This window comes from Typha angustifolia, chromosome 13 (assembly GCF_048772165.1).
Source record: "Typha angustifolia cultivar Huaian chromosome 13, ASM4877216v1, whole genome shotgun sequence".
NCBI lineage: Eukaryota > Viridiplantae > Streptophyta > Magnoliopsida > Poales > Typhaceae > Typha > Typha angustifolia.
The window spans coordinates 15,281,376-15,303,864 of NC_133251.1; the positions used below are offsets into that span (position 1 = coordinate 15,281,376).

The 22,489-nt window shown below is 38.7% G+C and overlaps 4 protein-coding genes across 11 annotated transcripts; all 4 read left to right on the top strand.

The window, feature by feature from the left end:
• Window positions 1-3,182: 3,182 nt before the first annotated feature.
• Window positions 3,183-5,434, top strand: LOC140773676 (zinc finger AN1 domain-containing stress-associated protein 15-like). The gene is made up of 2 exons (XM_073116363.1): window positions 3,183-4,041; window positions 5,110-5,434. Exon 1 carries the CDS (start codon window positions 3,600-3,602, stop codon window positions 4,038-4,040), a length of 441 nt encoding a protein of 146 aa, XP_072972464.1. The 5' UTR covers window positions 3,183-3,599; the 3' UTR covers window position 4,041; window positions 5,110-5,434.
• Window positions 5,435-8,977: 3,543 nt separating this feature from the next.
• Window positions 8,978-12,707, top strand: LOC140773675 (AP2-like ethylene-responsive transcription factor BBM). The gene is made up of 9 exons (XM_073116361.1): window positions 8,978-9,370; window positions 9,449-10,055; window positions 10,232-10,314; window positions 10,484-10,492; window positions 10,584-10,672; window positions 10,806-10,879; window positions 10,983-11,033; window positions 11,141-11,217; window positions 11,568-12,707. The coding sequence occupies exons 1-9, from the start codon at window positions 9,148-9,150 to the stop codon at window positions 12,353-12,355; spliced, it is 2,001 nt and encodes a 666-aa protein (XP_072972462.1). The 5' UTR covers window positions 8,978-9,147; the 3' UTR covers window positions 12,356-12,707.
• Window positions 12,708-12,953: 246 nt separating this feature from the next.
• LOC140774013 (dolichol-phosphate mannose synthase subunit 3-like) lies at window positions 12,954-15,868 on the top strand. 2 transcript variants are annotated; one of them, XM_073116830.1, is made up of 4 exons: window positions 12,954-13,099; window positions 13,226-13,332; window positions 13,436-13,543; window positions 15,562-15,868. In XM_073116830.1, the coding sequence occupies exons 2-4, from the start codon at window positions 13,231-13,233 to the stop codon at window positions 15,619-15,621; spliced, it is 270 nt and encodes an 89-aa protein (XP_072972931.1). In that variant the 5' UTR covers window positions 12,954-13,099; window positions 13,226-13,230; the 3' UTR covers window positions 15,622-15,868. The 2 variants fall into 2 exon arrangements, with proteins under 2 accessions (XP_072972931.1, XP_072972930.1); XM_073116829.1 differs by having other exon boundaries at window positions 12,983-13,332.
• A 586-nt stretch (window positions 15,869-16,454) lies between these two features.
• LOC140773384 (uncharacterized protein At3g49140) lies at window positions 16,455-22,470 on the top strand. Of its 7 annotated transcripts, XM_073115900.1 has the most exons (14): window positions 16,457-16,627; window positions 17,153-17,273; window positions 17,858-18,089; window positions 18,276-18,378; window positions 18,468-18,532; window positions 18,628-18,765; window positions 18,888-18,986; window positions 19,838-19,988; window positions 20,076-20,126; window positions 20,206-20,315; window positions 20,622-20,774; window positions 21,315-21,410; window positions 21,780-21,913; window positions 22,026-22,470. In XM_073115900.1, the coding sequence occupies exons 1-13, from the start codon at window positions 16,603-16,605 to the stop codon at window positions 21,882-21,884; spliced, it is 1,449 nt and encodes a 482-aa protein (XP_072972001.1). In that variant the 5' UTR covers window positions 16,457-16,602; the 3' UTR covers window positions 21,885-21,913; window positions 22,026-22,470. The 7 variants fall into 7 exon arrangements, with proteins under 7 accessions (XP_072972003.1, XP_072972001.1, XP_072972000.1 ...); XM_073115902.1 differs by lacking the exon at window positions 22,026-22,470 and having other exon boundaries at window positions 16,455-16,627; window positions 17,864-18,089; window positions 21,780-21,959; XM_073115899.1 differs by lacking the exon at window positions 22,026-22,470 and having other exon boundaries at window positions 21,780-21,959.
• The last annotated feature ends 19 nt before the right edge of the window (window positions 22,471-22,489 follow it).

Genomic DNA, 22,489 nt, shown 5'->3' on the forward strand with positions numbered 1-22,489 from the left:
CGGCTGCCACTGCAATTACGACATGTGCCCGCAGTTGTAGACGATTCCCAAAACTCGGGCTGCAGGAGATCTGGAGATTGTCCTTATCCCATGTGGAAGAAAGGTTGGCCATGTGGGTTCGAAAGTTTAGGATTCTTAAATAATGGAGTTTTGGGTTAATCTAATGGATTAGTAGTACATAATCTGGGGGATAGCATGGGATGATGGGATGGCTGTACTACTTTCTATAGGGATTAGGAGGGTCCAAAGGGTACTTAAGATCTTGCAATTAACTCTAGTGGCCCCTTCTTAAGAAGCAAACTCCGAGGTAATTAGGTTAGTTTATAATTAACATAGAGATTGGCCGACGTGGGCCTCATCATATCGCATGTACAACTAATAATAATACTACTACGTGCATTAACTAGTTTAACGCTCACTTTTTCCTTAAGTAAATGTAATTGTATATTATTATAGTTTGCTTAGAGAATAATTAATGTACTTCCCAGTTAACTTAATCCGAGGTATGGAATCTCTAAAACATGGAATAATTGTTTAGAGTGCTTCGACGAGCTTTCTTGTTAAAAGGCATAGAAGCTTTCTGGAAGCAACCAGTTGAAGGTAGACTATTTTTGTTCTTTCCAGGTCATTGGCAAGTATAATTATCAAAATAATTCATATGTTTAATTATTTATTATTAAATAATATAAACTTTTATAACACTTGTCAATAATATAGTTCTTATTTAATATAAAATTTAAATATTAGATTAACTCTAAAAGTATAATAAGTTTATTTAAATTGTGAATAAAAGAGAGGATATAGATAGATCCTTTTCAAGATTGTAGAAGGATTCAAATCAAGAATTTGGGCCTGGACCGGACCCAACTAGATCTGAATAGGCCCAGAGGAACTCAAACCCAGGCTCATATTTAAAAATTGGGCCTAATTGTTTAAACCCTAGCCTAACCCATCCTGTAGCACTCCGATATAGTTGCATATTCCCCTGGAAAGTTTCTTATTTCTGTGTATAATCTTCAAAATTTAGGTTACCTTTTGATAATGGTTAAATTAAATATTCAGTAATTTAATAGACAAAGAGAAGAAAAACATAAATACTCTTAATTGGAAGGAATCTATGCAAATAAGAATATGAGCATTTTTATGATTAACTTTGAGAGGTGTTCTTAAAAAAAAAGAAGACTATGTATGTTCAAATAATAGGTTTTAGAAGCGCATTGGTGCAAAGATAAAAACATGGCTTAATTACATTTTGCTCTTCTATATTGTGAACATCTATTATTTTGCTTTCATGTACTATAAAAACGTACAAATATCTCCAATACTTTTGAAATGCTATAATTCCTTAGACGTCGTTAACAGAAACCATAAAATTATCTTTCTATTTATTTATAGTTGGACAAAATTATTATAATTTATTAGCTTAAAAAATTAAATTACATATTTATTCTCACCTACCACTGATTGGATAATTCTGCCTCGCACGGTCACATTGCCCACACTATCTACATTATCAGTTTTGAGAGAAGAAAGAAGAGATAACGTGAGAAGAGAGAAACCATTCTTCTTCCCTTCTAATATCGTATTCTTCTTTTCTTCTTCTCCTATTCTTCCCCTTTAATCAGCCGTTCCTATTTCTTAAAATCTTTCCTCTCGAGGATGTCAAGGCACTCACGCATCGTAGAAGACATAGAACGCCAAACATCATTGGAGATCAAGTATATCAGAGAGTTTTGTAAGGTTTGTCCACTTAAAATTTTTGCTTTTATAAGGTGTAGATTTTACTAGAGATATATTTTAATATCAATATCTTAGTCCCCACCCCAAATTTGGAATTTTTCGAAGGTTTAGTGAATATTTTGCACTCGGCCCATCTTTGTTTACTTTCTTTTCATGTAGAAAAATATAATGAAAAAAAGTTAGGGCTTAGGGAAAAAAAGTGGAAGCTATTTTGTAGTTCATCTAAGAAAGAAAATAAGGGTAAAATTCTGTAAAACAATTCTTTTGACCAACACGAGGGTAATTTCATCTATACGTAAGTAATCTACTATTCAGGTGAGTTTTAACTCACTGAATGCTAATAGACGAATTTACTCGTATAATTTTAAAAATATATACGCTTTTATAGTACAGAGGATAAGATGGTGAAAGGTCAAAGTACAGTGGCACAGTGTAATTAAGCCTAAAGCCATAATTTGGCTTTCAACGTGTAGTAAGACCGGGACGCGTGGAGGCCATTCGAAGCCGGGCGTATCATTTTCCAAAGAAGGGAGGTCTTGTAAGGAAATCTGATGAGGTGGTAAGTACTAGTATATATATTAAACAAAAATCTCAATAGGACACAAGTCTTCCACGTGATCTCCATGCACCTCCACATGATTGGTGATCCCGCCGCTGGGCCCCGCCGCTTCCGGGGTGGGGGTGGGGGGGTGGGCGTCGTACCAAATTTTACGATCAACCTTTTGCCTCTAATCACCGTCAAAATCTCGTCATAATCATACACGGAGGAATAAAAGTGTGATATATTAAAATTGAAAAAGACCTTCTTCGATTTGTGCATAAAGCCTTCAAAATTAATTTGATAATTAAAAATAAAAGATCTTTTAATACCTTTATTTTTAATGGAAATCTTTTAACACTGTTACTTCATTTAAAGAACACATTTTTATTATTATTTTAAAAAAACAGTGATATTATTAATTATATACAAAATACCTTTGAGTCTTTTGAATTACCATCTTTTTTTTTTCTTTTTTCTTTTTAATTTTCGAATCAAGCATGCTGTGAGATGCTTATAAACGTGGATCACTTAATTAAACTGACGCATAAAATAGGAGTGGAAGTAGGTTTACATGATAAACAAACCCACCGCCTAGAAAAATAAATCTCATATATATATGTATGTATCTCGGTGTCTACCATTTCGACTACACCAATGACATCCCTTGGATGTTAATCAAGCGGCTGATGGTCCATCTCACCAAAATGACCACATGGAATAAAGTTATGGGTCCACTTCCAGTGGTGTACCATGATCACATATGCACCATATATTTCGCTTGTTTCCCATGAGATTATTATAACCCATATCTTTAATTTATATGGTCCTTATTAGACTATTAAGTATTCATTATCTTATTTAATGCTCCTCTTTTATTATTATTTTTTTCCCACCACCCCTTTCCCCTCCCCACCCCACCTTTCCCCTTCTCCTCCCCCATATCCTCGAATTCTCACGCCATTTGCTCCGACTCCTCCTCCTCATCCTCCTCCGGCCGAAGGGGCTCAAGGGCGTTGCCCGCCCTCGCGCCCTTGATTTCTTTCCCGAGTTCGGAAAAATTTCCGATCAGTTGAGCCGGAATTTTGAGGGGTCGGTCTCGTTGGCTCTGTGTCGATCTTGTTTCTACCGCAATAAAGCTGCCATCTTGTGAATCCGGTGCTCAAATCCTTCGTGGGTTGTCGGTTTCTCTGTTTCCATGGCGAAAAATCTCAGCTTTCTCGAATTTTAATTTTAATTTTTTTTTCCTTTCTCGTCTTTTAGAAATCTCGGATCTTTGTATTGTTTTCTCCCGACTTGTTGTTAGATCGAAAGGGAAGAGATGGCAGGAGAAAGGTGTAACCTTGACAAGGATGAGGCTGAGATCCTCAAGCCTTCCTCCTCTTCTCCTGCTCCTTCTTCCTCTCCAGCATCCGCACCACAGCCTTCTCTTTTCTTGAAGCCGCCCCAGGAATCTCCAGCTCCGAGGCCGGAGAGACCGAACACGGACGCGGATACCATCAAAGCCGGTCCCGTTTTTTCTTCAGCTCCAAAGAAGCCGGTGGAAGAATCCCAGCCCACCGTCCGATTCATCAATAGATGCTCTAGCTGCAAGAAGAAGGTGGGCCTCACCGGATTCCGATGCCGGTGCGGGGAATTATTCTGCGGCCGGCACCGGTACTCCGACATCCACGACTGCTCCTTTGATTACAAGGCCGCTGGTAGGGAGGAAATCCTTAAGAACAACCCCGTGGTCAGAGCTGCCAAGATCATCAAGATCTAAGGTCCTTATTTTTTTTTAATTAGCATAAAATGTTCTCCTTTGATGCTATAGAGCTTTAGCTGAATTGGGTTCTCTATCTGATCTCTATATCAAAGTTATAATAGGATTGTATTTGTGTGCTGTAATCTTACGATCTCAATACAGTGCTTGCTATATGGTAGTCTAAATTGAAACAGTATGTTGTTTTAGATGATGTTAATAATTTTTTTTCTTCTCTTTGATATAATTGACCTGTGGAGTTGCTTTGGGATGCATCTATTTGAGTTGGCATGCTGTGATGTTCTTCTGGGTCAGAGTCTTGAGGTGATGAGATGTGAGAGAAATGGCCTGGCAGACAAGTTGCAGAGGGACAGCTTTTTGTTGTGCGGTAGAGAAAAAAGATAATTTTGATGTGGGGGGGGCCCTTGCTCTTTGGTGTTTTGCTTTCTCTTCTCTTCTTTCTCGTTGGATTCTTTCTCTCATTTGAGGTTGGTGTCTAATAGTAGCATCTTTAGTCTTAACATTAAATGCTTGTAACTCACAACTACTGTTGTTGTTGTCTCCCCTTTTTTTTTTTTCCCTTAATAGCATCTTTAGGCTTAATTCTAAATGCTTGCAACTCAAGTTACTGTTGAATACTGGTGAATGAGCAGAGTATATCATAATTAATGTTGCTCTGGAAAGGAAGGTACTAATGTTAAACACAATTTGATGCTTGTATGCCTCTTTTTCCTACTCCCTGAGCTTGTGTTCTTGTGATCATTGGAGAAGATTCTTTGCTCTATGTATAGTTGCATACATGATAGATTCTACCAGGATGTTAGATCATTGCATATGATTTCCTTTCTTTTTATCTTGAATGCGTAGTTTCTTTCTTCCTTTTGCTCCTTTCCAGTAGATTGTTCCCTGTAAAGGCCATTGTGGTTATCACTTGCAACCTTTTGGAGATGCCTCTGTAGTTATCCCACGGTACATAGGATTCTACTGAGACTGCTTGCTTTGTTGCATTCCCTTTTCTCTTCTCCAGATGGAGATATATATATATATAAATAAAATAAATGACTCATTCAATGCTGATTTGGGTTTGCAGTGTGAATGAAATGTGGAAGGGCAGCTTGGAATGATTATAAGTGGTGGGATAAGCAAAAGCATAGCATAGCTGCTACAAAGCTTTTTATCTCAAGTGGCTCCCAGATATTGCTCCACTTCTCAAAGCTTAGGCATCAAAATTTGTCAAAGGTCCAGATTGGAGGCTGCTTCTACCCCCCCTTTAGAGTGGATCTTTTTTTCGGATGCTTTTGGCTTCATCCAGGCCGTTGAGCTTAGATTCCATGGTGTTATGTATTCCTCCAAATTTGTTTTGATTGGCAATTTGGCATGTCAACACATAGTTGCGTGGTGCTTTCTTCTTCTTAGACTTTTCAATTACTTCTCCTCTTCAAGCTTATTAAATATATGATTACTAGTAGTTGAACATATTATTTTATTATTTTTCTGGGGTCCCTATTTGCCACCTGCCTTATTGCTTTAATGCTACCAAACTCGCTCAAGCCCAGCTCTGGTTGGGCCGGCTCACAGATTAGAGCCTAATCTTGGGCTTGTACTTGGGCCCACGGTTTACCCCTAAATGAGACTAGACTATATGTATATATAAGAAGAAGAACAAATATTCGTTCATATATTGAATATTGTCAGTGTATTTATTTATTTTAAATTCAAAAATGCCCTCCTTCCATTTGTAAAGTAACGACCATTAAAAGAACATTTTAGTCAAAATATGGAATAGAATGGGAATAACTACTAGTCATTGTGATCTGTTTCTTAATAAGAGAATTTAGTCTAATTGCTTAGCATATATATATATATATATATATATATATATATTGAAAGGGAAGAGTTTTCATGGCACCATTCTTATGTACATGCAAATTAAATTATCTGGACCACAAGAAGAATCATCCCATCCCATCTTTATTCCCAGCATTGACCAACCTCTTTTTAGTCCTTTTTGTACTTATGCTAAGCAAAGTTTGATTAATAATAAGCTAATGTCACGTGAGGGCCTCCATCAAAGTTGTACCCCCTGGTCAAAGATGGGGAACATTCAAGACCTATAAAGCTTGCTTTAGATTTGAGACAACTTATTATAGGATTATATATTATATATACACACACACATATCTTACACTAGTTTATGGTACTTAATAACTTCTTATAGCATTATGATAACCTCAACCTCCTTCACTTTGAAGGGAGGGGAGGAGCTCAAGTGGTGATCAAGTGTGTCAAATAGGATCCCTACCTTGCCACATGCATCCTTAATTTCTCTTAGTAGCCCACATTGGCTTTATTTTATATCTAAGTCAAAAGCTTTTAATTAATTCCTAGTATGTGCGACAAATACATGCAGCCATGCATAATTAATCTAATCTAAATCTCATAAAAGGAGAACAAAATATAAAGGAAAAGTTTGGCGAGAAACGGGCATAAAAATGTGACATGGCTATAGTTTGTTGCTATGTGTACAGATATTATGGATAGGGTAGTAAATTAGAGATATAGAACCAGGTGAGTGGCTACTCCTTCCTACTCGACCATTAAACGGCTAAGCCTAAGTTCATGAAAACCGGGTTAATTAAATTAAAAAGTATAGTGGTGGGATTGCCTCCTAAAATATGTAATATTGTTTATTATATAATTAATTTTTATTTATCTCTCTCTCTCTCTCTCTCTCTCTCTCTCTTGATACGTTTTATGGAATAATGTGCATGAAAAATATATATACATAAATTAACGTAGTATTCTTTCCGAGGAGGCACGGGGGCTCCGCCGATTTCTCCAAGGCTTTGAATTGAATGAGATGATCACCCCCTTAACCTTCTCGAATATCACGCAATCTCTCTCTCTCTCTTTTTATTCTCTCTCTTCTTCTATGAAATTATATTAAAAAATAAATATAATTAAATTTGACGATGTATTAAGCTCTCTCCATTGAATCAAATGGAGTAATAAATTTCGTTTTTTTAATTAAAAATAATTAATATTATAAGGATATGGTCCTTAACCTTTCCTTGCGTTTTACTCTCCCTGGAAGCGACGTCGTTATCTCCAAGACGACCCACTGCTTGCCCACTTACAGGCTTACTATTTTAATCCTCTTTGCCGACTTAACTCCCCTCATTAACCGCCACGTGTCGGTTCGACCGGTGCCCTTCGTGAAACCTCGCGCCCGCCCTTAATTTCTTTTTCTTTTCTTCTTCTTCTTCTTCTTCTTCTTCTTCTTCTCCTTCTTCTCTTTGATCCACCTCTAATAATCCTCATTAGTTCTTCCCCAAACTAGCAAGCTATGGATTAGGGAGGTAATTTTAATATATATTTTCTTTTGCCTTTTTTTTAAAAAAGAAGAAGAAGAAGAAGAAAATTTAAAATTTAAACTTTGGACTTAAGGGTGGGCAACCACGTGTGGACGGAGAGGGTATGCATGCATGCATGGAGACGCCATGCATCCATGGCCTGCATGCACTGCACCTACGTGCGATAAAGTGCAGAGCCATGGCAGTGCACACGTGGGAGAACTGCCACGTGGACGTAGGGGTGCCCCCAACCTCCCCCACTTTGGTTTTGGGGGTGGGGGGAAGTAATTATGGGTCGATGTTTAGATTACCAAGAGAGATTAACTTAATCTATCTCTCGTCTTGTCCCATTAAACTTTTTTACAGTGGCCATGTGTTTTACCTCCTGCGATTCCCCCCCCCCTCCTCTCCCCCCTTGCTTTGACGGTCAAAGTTTCGGCAAGTCGCACATCTACCAAGATAAAAAAAAAAGAATTTTTTTAAAGAAAAAACCCACTCCTATCTTACCCCTCTCAAGATAGGAGAGAGGGAGAGGGAGAGGGAGAGAGAGAGAGAATAAGATATAATATATCGAGGAGGATCCTATGGAGGGGTTGTTTAATTAGGGTAACCATCCAGTTTGTCTACAGGCTTCGGGAAAAGGTTTCCTGAGAATGGAATAACCCCAAGACCCGGAAGACAAGGGCTCGTGTCCTCATATAGGGCGCAGGTAGCAAACCCATCTCCGCTTTCCTTTTCTCTATCTCTACTTCTTTTCTCATTTTCTCTCTTATCTTTCTATAAAGAAAGTAGAGTTAGAGATAGAAAGTTTCCGAGTGATGCGGGTTAGAGAGTGGGTTTAGATGATTAGGACGAAGATATACTAGTAGAATATTAGTGTAGAGTGTGAGAGAACGCTGACAGGAAGAGACTTGTGCCCAACTGAGGTTAGAACAAAAATGGTGGTGTGGACTGTGGAGGATTTGAGAGAGAGAGAGAGAGAGAGAGAGAGAGAAAGAGGTGTATGTGTGTGTGTATGTGCGTGCGTGCGTGTGGGATTTTTTGTCACAGCTTGTCAGAGATCAACTTCTACTGGTGCATTTGGATTTTGGAGGGTTTGACCAGTACAGTATCTAACAGTGTGGATCTGCAAGTTATCTATATCTATTGGACTATGTTTGATATATATTCATAACTACACATGTGTACTACGTACTGTTATATTAATAAGAATAATAATACATGTATAAAGAAGAAAGTAAAGTTATATATACACACACACACACACTGTGATCGAATATAAAAAGTAGGTTAATTTTTATTCATTAGAATATATCTGCAGCCTGCTTAGTACAAACTAAACCTTTTCTAAACTAAGCATGAATCTCATGAGTTTTTTATTTGCTTAATCGAAATAGAGAAGGAATTAAACTAGATTTATATATGTATAGATGACTTGAAAAGGAGCAAGTAACTTGTTACAGACGTATTATATATATAGGTATATCTCCACTGTTTGCTAATGCTACTAGTATTTACATCTCTCAGGTACCTGATTGATTAGGTTACTCCAAATCCCCAATATACTCCTCTCTCTCTCTCTCTCTCTCTCTTTCTATCTATAACTCTCTCACTACCCTCCTCCTTCTCCTTCTTCTCTCCCTCCAATGGCTCCTCTTTGAGAACTGACCTCTTGACCCCACAAAACTCCTAATCTCATTAACCTATTCTGATCCCCCTTCGCCTTCCTCCGGCCCACAGAATCTACCAACCTCAAGTAGTAAGCAACTACTCTAATGGCCTCATCAGTAAACAATTGGTTAGCCTTCTCCCTCTCCCCTCAAGACCTTCAAACCTCGCAAGCTCACCAAACCAACTCAATCTCCGGCGATGAAGTAGTCTACGGTCTCGCCGCCGACTCGGCATCTGACCCTCCTCTTGGTATCCCTAACTTGAGACCAGACAATACCTCCTATGGAATCTTGGAAGCTTTCAATAGAAGCCACCATCAACCCCAAGGTCTTCCCTTTGATTGCTCGCAAAAAATGAAAAGAAAAATTGTTGTAATATTTCTTACCTTATAATTTTGTCTTGTAGATTGGAACATGAAGAGCTTTGACTACAAAGGTGGATCCTCCGAGCTGTCGATGCTCGTCGGATCGAGTAGTAACGAGCCGAAGCTGGAAGATTTCCTCGGCGGGAACTCGTTCTCCGACCATGAAAACGCTAACTCCTACATGTTCTCCAACTCCTCTCTCCAGGTCGCCGATGCCGCCATGGTGACATCGAGCATCCAAGAAGGTCTAATGGGTAATGCTAATAATGCTAATAACGGCAACACCATTGGGCTATCCATGATCAAGACTTGGTTAAGGAACAACCCGGCGCCGCCGCCGCCGCAAGCGGGTGAGGAGATGAGCTGTGATGTGAACGATACCGACTGCGGTCGGGGGGCCATGAGGGGAAATCATATTAGCGGATTGACGAATTCCCAGAGCTTGGCGCTGTCGATGAGCACCGGATCGCAGACGAACTCGGCGTTGCCGCTGCTCGTGGCGGGAGGAGGGGAGAGCTCTTCGTCGGAGGGTAAGCAGAAAGGAAGCGCGAGCGGGCTCGACGCGCAATCCGCTGCGATAGAAGCTGTTCCCAGGAAATCTATTGATACTTTCGGGCAAAGGACTTCGATTTATCGAGGTGTTACAAGGTGAGGGATAAACACTTAAAAGCATATTTGATCAAGATCCATACGGTTTGAGTAGAGGTTGATGTTGAAGTATATGATGCTTGCTGGTTTGAGTTAGATTATTGGGCTATTGAAAGATAGATTCATGCATTTGTGATTATTAATTTTTGTTCTTCTTGCTCCTTTGTTTCTTACAGGCATAGATGGACTGGGAGGTATGAAGCACATCTCTGGGATAATAGTTGTAGAAGAGAAGGGCAAACCCGTAAGGGCAGACAAGGTTATACTCCAGACTTAGATTTTAATATTTTTACAGCCTCAAAAAGAAGAAGAAATTCCTCTTGCTTCATTCCAACTATGCTGAGAGTGACTTCCTACTGACTTTTGTTTCCCTTTTTTGTTGCCAAATCTTGGGCACTTTGATCCTATGACAACCTAATTATCTGAAGTTTACTTGGGTAAGATGCTGCTTTAGTCTTTTCTTCACATCTTTGTTATAGCTACTTGCATTCGTCCATCAACTTAAACATTCGAGCCTCAATGTTTCAGGGGGGTATGACAAAGAAGAAAAGGCTGCTAGGGCTTATGATCTGGCTGCTCTTAAGTACTGGGGAACGACTACTACTACCAATTTCCCAGTATGTATATCAGGCCATCATCTTCTCTTATTCCACACCATTATATATTCCTGGAGTTACGATTATGAACTATCCATTTCTTATCCTATTAATAGATTCTTATAGTTATTCTCCTTTTGGCACATATATTCAGATAAGTAATTATGAGAAGGAGCTAGAGGAGATGAAGCACATGACAAGACAAGAATATGTTGCATCTCTCAGAAGGTATTCGTTGCTTAAATCTTAGATATATATATATAAATATTTAGGAGAATAATGTTCTTTTAGAACAATTTTTCTAATGGTCACCATTGGAATCTGAATGCAGGAAAAGCAGTGGATTTTCTCGAGGTGCATCAATATATCGTGGAGTAACAAGGTATATACTTTCTTTCTTTTAATTTCATGCATGGAATTAATTTCCTGGTCTTCAGTAAGTTACTTTAATTTGAAGTGCAGTGCTCATTATGTAGTTGATATATGCAGGCATCATCAGCATGGGAGATGGCAAGCAAGGATTGGAAGGGTTGCAGGAAACAAGGATCTCTACTTGGGCACCTTCAGTATGTTCTCAAGATAACAAATTGCTATATATATATATATATATATATATATATATATATATATATATAGCCACATACATTATATAGTGTGCAATGGATTCAATAAATTTTTTTAAAAAAAGCTTTAAAGCACTGTCAGAAAATATTCTATACTGGCATTAGGCTAAATTTAAGGTCTTTTTAACGTACCTTTTCAAGCTCATGTCTAAAGAGGCCTCAAAACTACGGTGCAGGAAGTCAAACACTCCATTATATTAGAAAACTAAGTCATAGACTCATAGTGCTTAATTGACATCGCATATCACCATGCAACATTTTTGCATGCATGCATTAACAACAATATTCCACAGGCACCCAGGAAGAGGCGGCGGAGGCGTACGACATCGCGGCGATCAAGTTCCGCGGCCTCAACGCTGTCACCAACTTCGAGATGAGCCACTACGACGTCAAGAGCATCCTCGAGAGCAGCACACTTCCGATCGGCGGCGCCGCGAAGCGTCTCAAGGAGTCTTCCGACCACTCCGACGACGGGTTAAGCGCTCGGAGGGCCGCTGACGACACCCGCTTTGCCTCCCAACTCTCCGACGGCTACGGCTGGCCGACCATTGCATTCCAGCAGCCGCAGCCTGTCGGCATCCACTACGCCTACGGCGGGCAGTCTCGGGGTTGGTGCAAGCCGGAGCAAGACCCCGCCGTGGCCGCCGCCGCTCATAGCCTTCAAGACCTTCAACAACTCCAACTAGGCAACAACAACAACAACAACAACAACACCCACAACTTCTTCCAGCCTTCTGTTATCCACAACATCATGAGCTTGGACTCCTCCTCTTCTTCCAACTCCATGATCTATAACGGTAGCAATGGATACATGATGCCTATGAGCACCAACCAAGCTAGCAGTAGTAGCTTCGGAGACGACGAAGGGAAACACATGGTGTATGACAACGCCATGATGGGGAGCAGTGATCCTTATGCTGCTGCTAGGAATGCTTACTACCTCTCGCAGCATTCCGTGGGCGGCGTCGACCAAAGCGGCAACGGTTGGATGCCGGCGCCGACGCAGGAGATGTCAGCAAGGGCGAGCAACGGTGGGATGTGCCACGGAGGACCGCTGTTCACAGTGTGGAACGATGCTTAGGTTTTTAGGTTAGAGAGAGAGAGAGAGAGAGAGAGAGAGAGGAAGGAGGAGGAGGGTGGAGGAGTAGCTAGGAGTGGTGAACAGAAGGGAAAGGGATAGGTTTACAGGGAACACACAGATGAGCTACTAATTTTGGATATTTTTTTTTTCATTTTACCCCCTGGATGTTAGTTTTATTCAGCATGAGGAATGTTTTCCTTCTGAATTACGTTGGTGATGGCTCGTGAGGGGTTGGTGAATGCTCTGTTTGGTTTCTTTTGTTGATCTCCACTTGCCGTTAAATTTTGGGGAAGTTTTTCAGAAGGAAAAGATGAATCCTTTTGCAAGGGCTGTATTGTAAATTTGGCTAATAACATGGATGCTTCTTAAAAGAGAATTTTATTTCCTTGCTTTTTTTAGTTAAATTATTCATTCCTTTTGCAGCAGCAGTAGTAGTAGAAATGTTTCCATTAGCTTGCTTTTAGTTGTTCCAAAAATAAATGGCAGAAAGAAAATATTCTTTTTTTTTTTTTAGTAGATTATTAATTTAATCAATAGTAGTTTAAAATTTAACACGTGGTGGGTCAAAGAGTAGACCGAATTACGGCCGTTGGATGAAGAGGAGACCAACGAACGGACGCGATTCATCGCCTGTGCGAATCTTGACGCAAGAGAGCGCTGCGCTCCTCTTCTTCCGAGAAAGCTCACCCCCTTTCCACCGTCGTCGCCGCCGCCGCCTTGATCCGCCCTCCTCTCAGAGTTATAGTTTGGTGCCTCCGTTTCTACGTTTTTACTTTTTAGTCCCGCTTATAATTCGCACGCCCTTCTTGATTCTTTCCTCTTTGGCCCTTCCCTTTCCCCTAATTCACACTATACTTGTTCAACGTACAGCCAAAATGAAGCACATCCTAAAGATCTTGGCGTTGGTAGCGGCGATTTCTGCCATGTGGATTGGCCTCATAAGAGCCTCGATCGTCCCTCGTAGTTATACTTGGTTGGTCAGTTTCATCTTTTATTTTTCGAAACTGTTCGGAGTTTCTTCTATATCTTTCTCTCGTAAAGATCTAATTTATTTTTCCCCTCTTTCGTATGATTCTGCAGCTCCCGATCTACTTGATTGTGGCTCTAGGGTGCTATGGTCTTTTGATGGTTGGAGTTGGATTAATGCTTTTCCCGACATGTCCTCGAGAAGCTGAACTATTGCAAAAGGTTGACATTTTTTTGTTTCATATGGCTTAAATTCTTGAATTTTTCTTGAGTAAGAATGCTTTTCTCTCATTAAAATTGATATATGTGAAACACTTTTGAATAATTCAGTAAAATATTTGTTAGTTATCTGATAGCAATCCAACTCTTAGAAACCAATTCAGTGCTCCCCTTACTATGTTAAAATGCGTTATGTAATTTATAATGCACTTTGGTTCATGGGGTACTGATTTGCTTTTGGCCGTGGAAGTAGCATCCCCTTCTTAGGACAAGATTCATACATTTTTGTCCTCCACAGTCCCAGCATGGGCGAGAGCCTTGTGCACTAGGAATTAAATTTCTTTCTTCTCTCATTAGTAGATTTTTTTTTTCGTTAAGAGCCTTTGATGCTTAAATTTGTAGGACTAATAACTTAGTATTGAGTGTGATCGGCCAAACCTCTATAAGTTGAAACCAAGTCATGAGTGTAATGACTTTTCGTAGGGAAGTTTTGGATGTAGAGTAGTTTCTAAGGTGGTGCACTGTGTACTGACCAGTAATGTTTAGTCCTCGTGATGTGGAGTCTCTGCGTGTTTCAGTTTGCTGGCCATGGCGAATTCGGGGTTGAGACTGCACAATTTCCTATCTTTCATCTGATTTGTTGTTGAGCTGCGAAATTATTGAATGACAACTTTATTGTTTTCTGCATTTGCAATTGCGTTGCTTGCATTAGTGATTTTTATCTTACTTGCAAATCTAGTTGAAACTAGGTAATCAAAATAAGGGATCCAATAATACTCTGTGTTGAACTCGTAAAAGAATGTCATCATGTACTATGCTTGCAATCATCATATTCATGTCTATTGAGCTTGCAAAGCTAGTAAAACCTAGGCAACAAAAGAAGAAATTTGATCAGGCTACTTCGTGGAATCTTTTAAGGAATGTACTTGAAGTTCTTAGAGGGTAGGTCATCTAGATAAAGTTGGTTGCTTTAGGCACTTCTTCAGGAATCAATGACATGGACTCCCTGGCGTGGAGTTTGAATGTAGTTTGATCTTAGCTTTGTGTTGGTTACAGTATGTAAGTATTGATGTATCGGTGTTAATAAGTTATCATTGCCCTCCTGATCTGGGCATTTCTTTCAAAAGGCTTGCTGGATTTGCTAGTGATCATTTCTCCCGACAGTATTGCAGTTGTATGACCTGTTCTAGGTATCAATTTGGTCTTAGACCTGGATAATGGTTGTTTTGGATCCTAGTTCAAGGATTGGTCTTACACTTGCTGAGAACTTTTCTAGCTTCATACCACAACTCTATGTAGTATATAAGGGTAAGCATATATAATACGTTTAAATGGTATAGTATTAGGATAAAGTTGGCCCTGGTATTTCCTTATTTTCCAAATAATGACACAACATTAGCACTATGGAGAATGGACCATTGCAACTTACTAGTAAATTATCACTAATTGAGAGTATGTTAGAACTTAGTATGTTTATGTTGCCCATCGTGGTTTGTGATCTTCCAAATAAGGACACAATAGTAGGCTAGTGGCACATCGAGCATTGGGACGGACAATTCACTGTTAAAATAGGTATACTAATTGATGGTCACTCTATCCTAAAAAAGCTAGTTGAGAAAGGATATGTTATATAATAGCAATCACTTAAGCTGTCCATTTTCTATTCCATGGGCAACCATATTTCTGTTTTGTGATAGACACATGAATACGTGATACATGGAGAACTATGATAAAAATAAATAAGAATGGAACTCCTAACACTGGTGTACATATATTTGCTAAAATTTAGGGTTTCTTCAAGAGTTCTGCATTGTAAAGAATAAATAGAATGCATTGTATTTCATAGATTTGCTTCGACGCAGCCTAATGAACCATATGGTTTGCGGTTCACCGCATCCGAAATGATTGATGATTATCGTTCAAATTACCAGTATCGAAGAACTTATCCATTTCGTCTTTCACTCACTAGCCCACTTTAGTATCATTTATTATTCAGTTCTAAACTTAGCATCTCCATGCAGGACATTGCAGAGGCCAAGGAATTCTTGAAGGAAAATGGGGTTGATGTAGGCTCTGATTGAACTCAATCCTATCTACATTTTGTAAATTGCCCACATCACATATTCCTCAGGGGGAGATGCTTCTGAGAGTTACTTTTTATTATGATTTCCTTTTCTTTTTGCCCATACAAATTTGTACATTGAGAGTTCTTTGCAAAGATCTCAGCTGTCACAGTTTATTTCCTGACTGAGATGTAACAGCCCAAGATATTGACACTTTGCTATGACAAAGTAAACAGCAGGTCTTTTTGCTTGAAATGGATCTCAAATCCGGCCCGTTTTGTCCGCTTGTCTTGCAACATGGACACTTAAACGGATCAAGGAGCATCTAATAGCCACAAAATAATCGAAATCCACTAAGAGATATAGCTGCTGTTCTGGGCCAATGGTGTTAGCTTTTTCTTCACACGTGTCGACAGACGATAGGTTGGGATTCATATCGATCAAAGGCGTCGTGAATGGTCGATGTATAACAGTATTATGGATCACTCTCACGTGCCGCCACGTGGGAGATGATCCACTTGGTACCGTAGAATATAAATTAGATTCCCTGGTATCCTCATCCGAGGTGAGGTTAAGAAATCTACTGTCCAAGTGCTCTCCAGGCCATCGTAAATAAGACAAATATACAACGAGGAGTGCCAAGTACATTTGCATATAACCCCTTTTACGTATTAAATCTTTATTAATGAAGGATTTTTTAGAGAAAAGATGCAATCAAACTTTTGACTCTAGATATGCATTGCCAATTTGCTATCATGAAAAATATCCTGCGTTGGAGATAAGAATGAATGATGTTATTATGTTGGCCTTATTTAAGAATTGGAATATGTTAGGGGGTTTAAGTGAAAGAAAATTGAACACCTGCAAACGCAGAGGAAGCCAACAAAAAGCCCCGGTGAAATGGAAGTGGCCGCCTCGTGGCTTCCTAGCCGTCATTTTTTCTTCTTAACCCCCAATAAAACCGAAAAGCACACAGAGGTCCTCTGACAAGGAGCTCCCATGGCGAGCGGCCTCGTTTACCTCGGTAAATTCCCATTTCCCTCTTCTCGCTATGGAAATCTAAGTGCCCATCCGGTCTTTTCTTGATAAGTTGAGGGATGCCCATTTGTGGGGTTTGGATGTTTGTTCGAAGAGAGATCACTCTGTTTCTTCTTCCGGGAGGTTTTTTTTTCTTTTCTTTTTTATCGACCCACTTCGTGGTGGGAGTCGGAGAGGGGATCGGAGCTAAAAAGGAGCTATTTTGATTGGGCTGGCTTCGGTTCCAATGAAGGAGATGCCTATTTTTCGTATGTTTCTTTTTTGGAGGCCCTTTTGGTTTTGTTTTGTGACGATCAAGAAACCAAAGGGAATTCTTTTTTATGGAAACAAAAGGTTTCGTCTGAATTTTATTCAAATAAGAGTAATCTTAGTTCAATTAAACATCGGGGTTTTGTTTTGATCACAATTACAAACAAGAGTAGCCTTTCTCTCTTGGATACATTTCTTCTTGTTATTGCTGATTTGTTAGCTTATTTGATTGCAATCTTTTTATGGTAAATTGTGTCTACAGCATCTTCCCAGTATCAATTCCGTGATCGAGAAGGGCTCACTTGCTCAATGTCGGCAGGAACAGCTGCAAGTTGGATTAAGTCTCCTATTGATGGTCGAAAACATGATTGTTCTAGTATAAGGTTCGCTGCCACTAGCTGATCTATTTTTGTTTTTCTTTCTGTCTCATATCTACTTAACACGAGGATCTTTGAAACATTCAACACTACCAGAAAGAAAGGTAATTTTTATATACAAATTCAAGGTGGTAGAGAATAGATAAGGAACTGTTGTTGTCCTTTCTCCTCGTTTTAGGTTATCTTTGTGTCCTTGATACTTTGACTCGAAATTCAGTGCTTTTACACTTATTTGAGGACTTGTGTCCTGGTTTAATCGAGTTGTTTACTCTTACTATCTTTTAGTGCTGACTTCTTGCCAATTTTGCCAAAATGATAATATTTGAGATACCCGCTGAAAGTACATGCTATGACCTCTAAATTTTTTTATTTCCTTTTTTATTCTTTAGTAGAATCTTACTCTTTGGGATGTTTTCTTGTATTATTACATAGGGAAAAGAATGCCTGCTAACAAATATTGTAGTTTCATTGCATGTTGGCAATAAGTTTGTTTTGTGCATGTACTTTAAGTCCTTTTCCAAGAAAATTATCTGATAAAGAACTGTTCGTTTATATGTAATTATCCTTGCTAAACCTATATTTTGTTTTAGCTTTAGATGCAGGAGCCCTTTCCTCAGGTCCTTACAATCATGTCCATTAGCAAATGGGCAGGACCTGTCTCTATCTAAAGTTCGGGTAGCTGCAGATTATTCAGACTCACTACCTGATTCAACTAAATACGCTGGAACTCACGGTTATCATCCTCTTGAAGAAGTGAAAGACCGTGCAAAGAAGAAGGATACACTGCTCACAAATGCAGAAATAGCTAGAACAACAGTAGAGGTGATCTTTTGTATTTCAAGAGGCAGTTTTGGGATCTGTAATTTGCCTTTGCTTAACCGTGTATACTTAGTTGCACTCAAGCATGCTCTTCTTGTTTGAGAAGCTTTCAGTAATTAACATATTTGTGACTTTTGGCTTTTTGAATTTCTTAGATGTTCTTTGAAGTTTGAACCATCGTTAATGCAGGCCAATGGCAAGGGATTGCTTGTGTTTCCTGGAAGGGTACATTGTGAACCACATGGACATGTTGCATGGGCTGAATTTCATTATGTCATTGATGATTATGGAGGTCAGTTCTCATGTATGAAGACAGTAGTCCACGATCTTCTCATTTTTCACTATTATTCACCAATTTACTTCCTATTTTGTGAAGAACAGATATATTCTTCGAATTACTTGATGATGAGAACATCTTGCAAGATCCTGGTGCAAGCAACCCTGTGGTAAGGGAACTCTTTTATGCCTTATGACCTTATCTCTTGAAGCTGTATATTGTTGTCAATCATTGTATTAATCCTCACTGAATTTTTGCTTTCAGAAAGTTTTGATAGGGATGGATGGCCGCATTTATGGAGAGGATAGGATAACTACTAGTGATTTAAATGACTATACGGATGATGAGGATGATGATGATGATGGTATGATGGACCTTACACTTGATGATGATTATGATGAGGTTTGTTGGCATTTATCGGGTGCTTTTGCTAGCTAGTGCTATTGGACAATAAAATATCTTCTTAAAGTGATTTGGCTAGTTATACTAGTAACCGATATTTACAAATATCTGAAATATCTCAGATTGATGATACGGAAGTAACTGATATCCTTATAAAGTGGGGAATGCCAGAAACTTTGCGCTCAATTCATCCCATCTATTTTGCAAATTGCTTGACAAAGGTATCTGTGGATTAACTATTTTGCAACTCAATAACTTGGTTTATGTTGAACTGGATTATAATGGCCTAAATTAAGGTGAATAAGCTTGTTCTTCTGATAAAACTGTGTAATTGTTGTTAGTAAAGTATTAGTTTTTAGTGAAGGGCAAAATAGTGAGCATTGTTTGGATCTTCATTGAATAAGCCTCTCAGATGATTAAATGATGATGATATACATAGACGTGGGTTCACTTAAATTATGATGGCAGAGGAGGTCCAAAGTGAGACAGGAAGCTTATAGAAGGCAAGGGAGGCTGGAGTTGGCAAGCCCTGGAATCATAGTCAATTATCATTTTTTAGGTTTAGCTTTCTGCTCTGCTTGGATATTTTATCTTGAAGTATGTGTTAGAAGTAGCTTCTCGTGTTGCTTAAATAATTAGTAATTGTTGAATTTTGGTAAGTTTTGTCCAAGAAGTGTTAAGACCATTGAACTAATGTTGAGAAAGCACTTATAACTTATAAGCCAGAAGAACAGTCAGATTGGTTATCTTCAAGAATAATAAGCATGTAATTGAATGTTTTTCAAGGGTATAAATCACATCTTATTATCACACTGCACTCTCACAAGAGAAAAGACATTGGAAGTTTGGAACTAAACTAATTCATGAACTTTCTTCATGACCTTACTCTTTCTTCTCTTTTTATTCGTGGAATGTCATTTTAGTAATAGGCCAGACCAGAATACTCTGATTTGATTCTTATTGGCTTATTATTTTAGGTATGACTATATGACTGCAAGTTCATTTAATTGTTCCATATGCTTGTCAGTTTAAACACTTTAAAATAAGATTCTCTTTGTAATTGCTTCCTTAGGCAGTTCATGCCAAGCACAGTAAGAAGATGGACTGTCCATCAAATGGTATTTCTATTGTCGGATGCCTTAGACCTGCTTTCATAGAAGAAGAATCTTATCTAAGGAGGTTATTCCACATGGATGATGATGGCTATATATCAGATAGGAGAGGTACTTAATATATCATAAGCACCACGATTCTAGTCCTATACTCATTGGATTGCTTTAATCCTTTATATGTATTTGTTGAAACCACAGATGAATTTGAGAAAGAAGAGGACCTAGTGGCTGGATCTTATGAATTAATTGGTATGCAATACCTCCTCCCTTCCTTTACCATTTATTTAGATAGGCGACTTGGTTTTATAGTTCTTGATGTTCTTTCTAGATGGTGAAACATTGAGATTTATGTCTAAAGATGACAGAAGCAACATGAGTTCCACATACTACAAGCTGGAAATAATGACAATCGAGCTGCTTTCTGTGTATGGTAACAAGGCAAGCACTCCATATCTTTTGCGGTCAATCGTGACTAATAAAGTAATAAGCATACAAATATAATGTTCATTCTGTCCTTAAACAAATGTGGCTGTTAAACATGTGGAAGATTTTTAAGAACAAGCTTGACAAGTCTCTCTCTCTCTCTGACACACACATACACACGTACAGAAAGAAAAAGAACATGAATAAGATGATGAAAAAGAAGATGATGATGATGATCAAGAAGAAAGAAAGAAAAGCTTTACAAGTCACAGTTGACCTTTCAATCTTTTTCTTTTCACCTTTTTTATCCGATTATTGCAGTCCATTGTAAATCTGCAAGATTTTCAAGATGCAGAACCTGATATTCTTGCACAGTCAGCCTCGTCAATTATAGAACGCATTAATGAATATGGAACTCAATGCACTACTGCTCTCAAAGCACTCTGTCGCAGGAGGAAGGGCCTCAATGTTGAGGTAAGACTTTCTTGTCCCATAATTTCAGATCCATGAATTTTGATCCTTGAACACCCAGAATTTTCTATAAATGATTCCTTTATATATCTGCCTGCTCAGTCAAATTGCTTTGCTGGATGAGTTTAGCACATTTAAATAGTAGCAGCACTCTTTTCAGATAATAAAATATGTATCCGTTAGCTGTTTGCTTGTATTTTACTCACTTTTCTACCTGTTTCCTTTAGCCTGTGACTTAATTATGATGGTATATATCCAAGATCTGTTCTGCTTCCGCATGTTTTAGTTGTTGTAATGTTGTATGTTCTTTTCACTATATTCTTCTGAGCCTGTCCTATTCAATGTGTGTACAAATTAAGACCGACTTGCTTTTTACATGAGTTACATCATTACATCTAGAATTCTAATTCTAGATTATCACTTGCCTTATGTTGATAATAAGTGACTATGCGAGAGATATTTTGTCATAATATTTATAATCCCAGTACTCTGAAAACGCATTCTGTCTCAATTAGTCTAAGGCTGACTGGCCTATTTACACAGGGGGCAAATCTGATAGGTGTCGACAGTCGTGGCATGGATGTAAGAGTGTTTTCAGGCCTAGAGGCTCAAACTCTTCGCTTTTCCTTTAATTCACGAGTAAGTTTCTTTTTCTTCCCTTTCATGTGCTTCCCTTTAAATATGGGCAATTTAATTATGTTTCCTTGGGTGTGATTGTTGATTTTCTATCAGTGCCACGATGGCATGATAGAAGTTCCCAGAAACAGAGGCGACATTGGAAGCTATTTGCTAATTAGCTGTGGTCCTTTTATCTTCCTCTTCACATTTATCTTTAATTTTCATCTGTGATGCTTAAATGACCTTAATATGTCATATTTGTACTATTCCATTGGCAAAGAAGATGATTAGACTGATCAGTTTGTCTTTGTAATGTTCATGGTTATTTTGTTATAGCAGTCCTATCAATTTTTCTTATGGTCCAAGCTCATTCCCTATGTCTTAATGCAGGCCCTATCTGAAAGTGCAGCTGAAAAGAAGATTAAACGGATGCTTTTTCCACGCTATCACCGTAAAAACTGTAAAGATCCAAATGTTGGTGTCAGGGAATTGTAGCTTTTCAGAGTTGCCTCTCCTTTCCATATGTAACATAGTTCATCACAATAGTTAAATTTCCATTGCTTTCTTTCAGTGCTATAAGATTTACTTTGCAATAATATGCATGCATTAACTTGTATGCTAACGGCATAACTATAGAGAATTGCGGGGCGTTGTCCGGTGCTTTCTAGTTATGTTGGTTTTGGAATCTTTGAGCTGTGTGGCTGCGTGAATCATATAGCTTGCGTTCCCTAAAAGGACGACGGCATCATGCGGTTTCATGTCCAACTATCCACAGCTGACCCTGAGAAGTTTTTCGTTTTACGAAACTTGTTAAAGGCTTGGCGAAGATTTTTCTTTTTCAATCAGAGGAATGGGGATGAAAGATTTGGTGAAGGTTGCGGTACCGCCTGACAAATAATTGCAGCTTTTTTTTCTTCATGACGCTCTAAATAAAGTCATTTATGTATGAAGAAATTTGTACTAGTGATTCGCTTTGGTTAAAATTGTCATTCTTTTTAGGAGAATTTTGCCATTCTTGGCTGAATACTTGTCATCTTTCTAACATCTGATGAATGAAAAATTGCAATTTTAGATATAAATATATGACAGGCAAGACTGCA